This window comes from Mustela erminea, chromosome 14 (assembly GCF_009829155.1).
Source record: "Mustela erminea isolate mMusErm1 chromosome 14, mMusErm1.Pri, whole genome shotgun sequence".
Lineage (NCBI taxonomy): Eukaryota > Metazoa > Chordata > Mammalia > Carnivora > Mustelidae > Mustela > Mustela erminea.
Window position 1 is genome coordinate 53,507,218 of NC_045627.1, and position 2,745 is coordinate 53,509,962.

Sequence of the window (2,745 nt, forward strand, 5' to 3'; positions counted from 1 at the left end):
TTTCCTCTGAAGAAAATATAGATACATCCTAGTTGGGAAATAAGTGCAAAAGGTACAAAAGTTTAAGGATCGAGTTCATGGAAATGTTAGTTCTAATGTGGGTTATTTACTAATAACCCACATTATTATTATTAACAAGGTTCTTCACAAGATAAATTTATAGTTGACAACACAAGTCAAGCAAAAAAACTGTTTAATTAGTTTCTTTTCATTAGTACTATGAAGTATGTAAGCAAATAACTTAGGTTCCCTCAACCTGAAACTTCAGAAGAAATTTTGGAAGTATGAGATAAGTTCTCCCTTCCACAGATATACACAAGTACTCTGTGACAGCTTTAGGAGAGGAATCAATCATATTTATGCATTATGCATCTGAGGGGTTAGAGCTAGAATAAATAACTTAAAAAATAGGAGCTGGTCAGCTGTGGGATGATGTAGTCATTCCTTCTTCCTGGACAGTGGTCTAAGCCTGAAAAGAATTCTGTTTCTCTCCAGCATGGGATGATGCATACATATATACCTAAGCTAACAACATTTCAGAGCATACCTGAATCAAACCAAATATATTCCAAGGTGCCAGAATGCAGACAAATGGTTCTCTGAAGCCCTCCACTCCAAGGCCATGTTATTTTTTTTTTCATCTTCATCTTTTCATTCTGCACATCATCTCTCTGAGAGCCCGGTGGACCTGCTTGTTCCGCAGAGTGTAGATGACAGGGTTCAGCAGTGGGGTCACCACTGTGTTCACAAGGGCAGCCTCTCTGTTGGAGTCCAGCCTGTTCTTTTGTCTTGGTTTCACATATATAAAGACACTACTTCCATACATCAGAGAGAGGACTATGAGGTGAGAGGAGCAGGTGGAGAAAGCTTTCTGTTTCTCCTTAGCTGATGGGAGTCGTACAATTGTGACTACTATGTTGCTGTATGCAATGATGGTTATGATAAGGGATGTCAACAAAATAAATAAGGCAAGGAAAAAAGCCAACATTTGGATAGACCAGGTGTCAGAACAGGAGAGATGAATCAGGGGGCCTATGTCACAGAAGAAATGGGGGATGACATAGGGACCACAGAAGGATAACTGGGAAATCTTCACTAGTGGACCTGTGATAAGACTGAAGGACAATGTGAAGCAGGAAGCGACCAGGATAAAGCAAGTCTTCAGGTTCATGATAGTCGGGTAATGCAGAGGCTTGCAAATGGCCACATACCGATCCAGAGACATCACTGCTATGAGGAGGAAACCTGTTGCTCCCAGAAATACAATAAGAAAGGCTTGTATGAAACAGGCAGGAAAGGAAATAGTTTGCCTGCCTAAAAGAAAGATGTGCAACAACTTAGGGATAACAGCATTTATGAAACAACACTCCAAAAAGGAAAAGATGCTCAGAAAAAAGTACATAGGTGTGTGGAGTTGGGAATCGGCACAGGTGATGGTGATTATGACTGCATTGCCTACAGTGGATGCCAGGTATGCCAGCAGGTGTACAAAGAAGAGGACCTTTCCCAGGTGCTGGATTGCAGGAAACCCCTCCAAGGTGAATTCTTGGACAGTTGTCCCATTCCTCATTTCCATGAACATCTTCTTCTATAGCAACATCCCTGCTGGTCTTATCCTTCAATAGAGACATCAGGGAGCACAAAGGTTTTAGAGGAGCATATGATCCAGTTATCTGCCTATCCAAAAAGGTGACTAGGCTGATAGGAAAGTAGTTTAGGCAGTTGGTCCTTGAATTAGAAGGACCTGAGTTCAATACTAGTTCAATACTAAGTTCTAACTCCAAAGGGATGTATCTCCTTTGGAAAGGATGTTAGGCTTTGTGAACTTCACTTTCAGCCTCTTAGAATGAAGATGATAGGAACGACCTGTTCTTGTTCTTGTGAGAATTAATTAAGATAAAGCATGTAACTCACTTGGCATATGATGTTAATGTTTCCTTTGTGTCCCTCAAAGTCTAATTGTAATGTTATGGTCATTAATATAATGCTTAAATAGAGCATCACTAGGAGGCAGGAGTTGGTATTTTTGTAATTATACTACATTTTATTTTTAATAATATTATCAATTTGTAAGTAAGCATAACAGTGATATTAGTAATATTCTTTTGAATATCTGCTTTAATAATGTATACATTTTATAGTCCAAGTTGTCAGATCATCATAACTTGTTGAGGACTTATGCATGGTACTATGCTTATCACTGATATTCAGTATTTCTATTTTTCTTCACAATAACCATGAGCCCCTTCCTCTCCAGAAGAAAAAACTGAGGCTTAGAGAGTTCCAGAGAGCTTAGGTCACAGAGTTAGTTCTTGAGCTGGAACTGCCGGATCTTAGAGCCCCTCCTGTTTTTAACTACAGTGTTAAAACATTTTAAAATGGAAACAAATGTATTGCTGATGAAAGATTTGCTTTATTTATCTTGATTCCATCCTTAGTTAGAGTCACTGATGAGTTACTGACCTGTGGAATGACATGGGGCTTACAGAGGATCTACATTAACACAAGCATTTTATAGAAGAGACTGGAGACTAGAGACATTATGGGTCACTCAGTAGCATGACATAAAGTAGAAATCCAAGATTTAACACCACCCCCACCCAAGGTTCATGCTGGGTTTTGGTGGAGGTGGGAGTGACAGTAGGTCATAGGATTAACCCTCTTAGGTGAATATGCTGGACACCTGGTATTCATATACTCACTCTTTTTTTTTATTTTTTATTTTTTATAAACATATATTTTTAT

At 38.9% G+C, this 2,745-nt stretch overlaps 1 protein-coding gene across 1 annotated transcript; it reads right to left on the minus strand.

Moving 5' to 3' along the window:
* Nucleotides 1–643: 643 nt before the first annotated feature.
* Nucleotides 644–1,600, minus strand: LOC116572826 (olfactory receptor 6C2-like). Its single transcript, XM_032312201.1, is given in 1 exon segment — nucleotides 644–1,600. A coding segment is annotated over 1 exon segment (957 nt).
* Nucleotides 1,601–2,745: the final 1,145 nt, after the last annotated feature.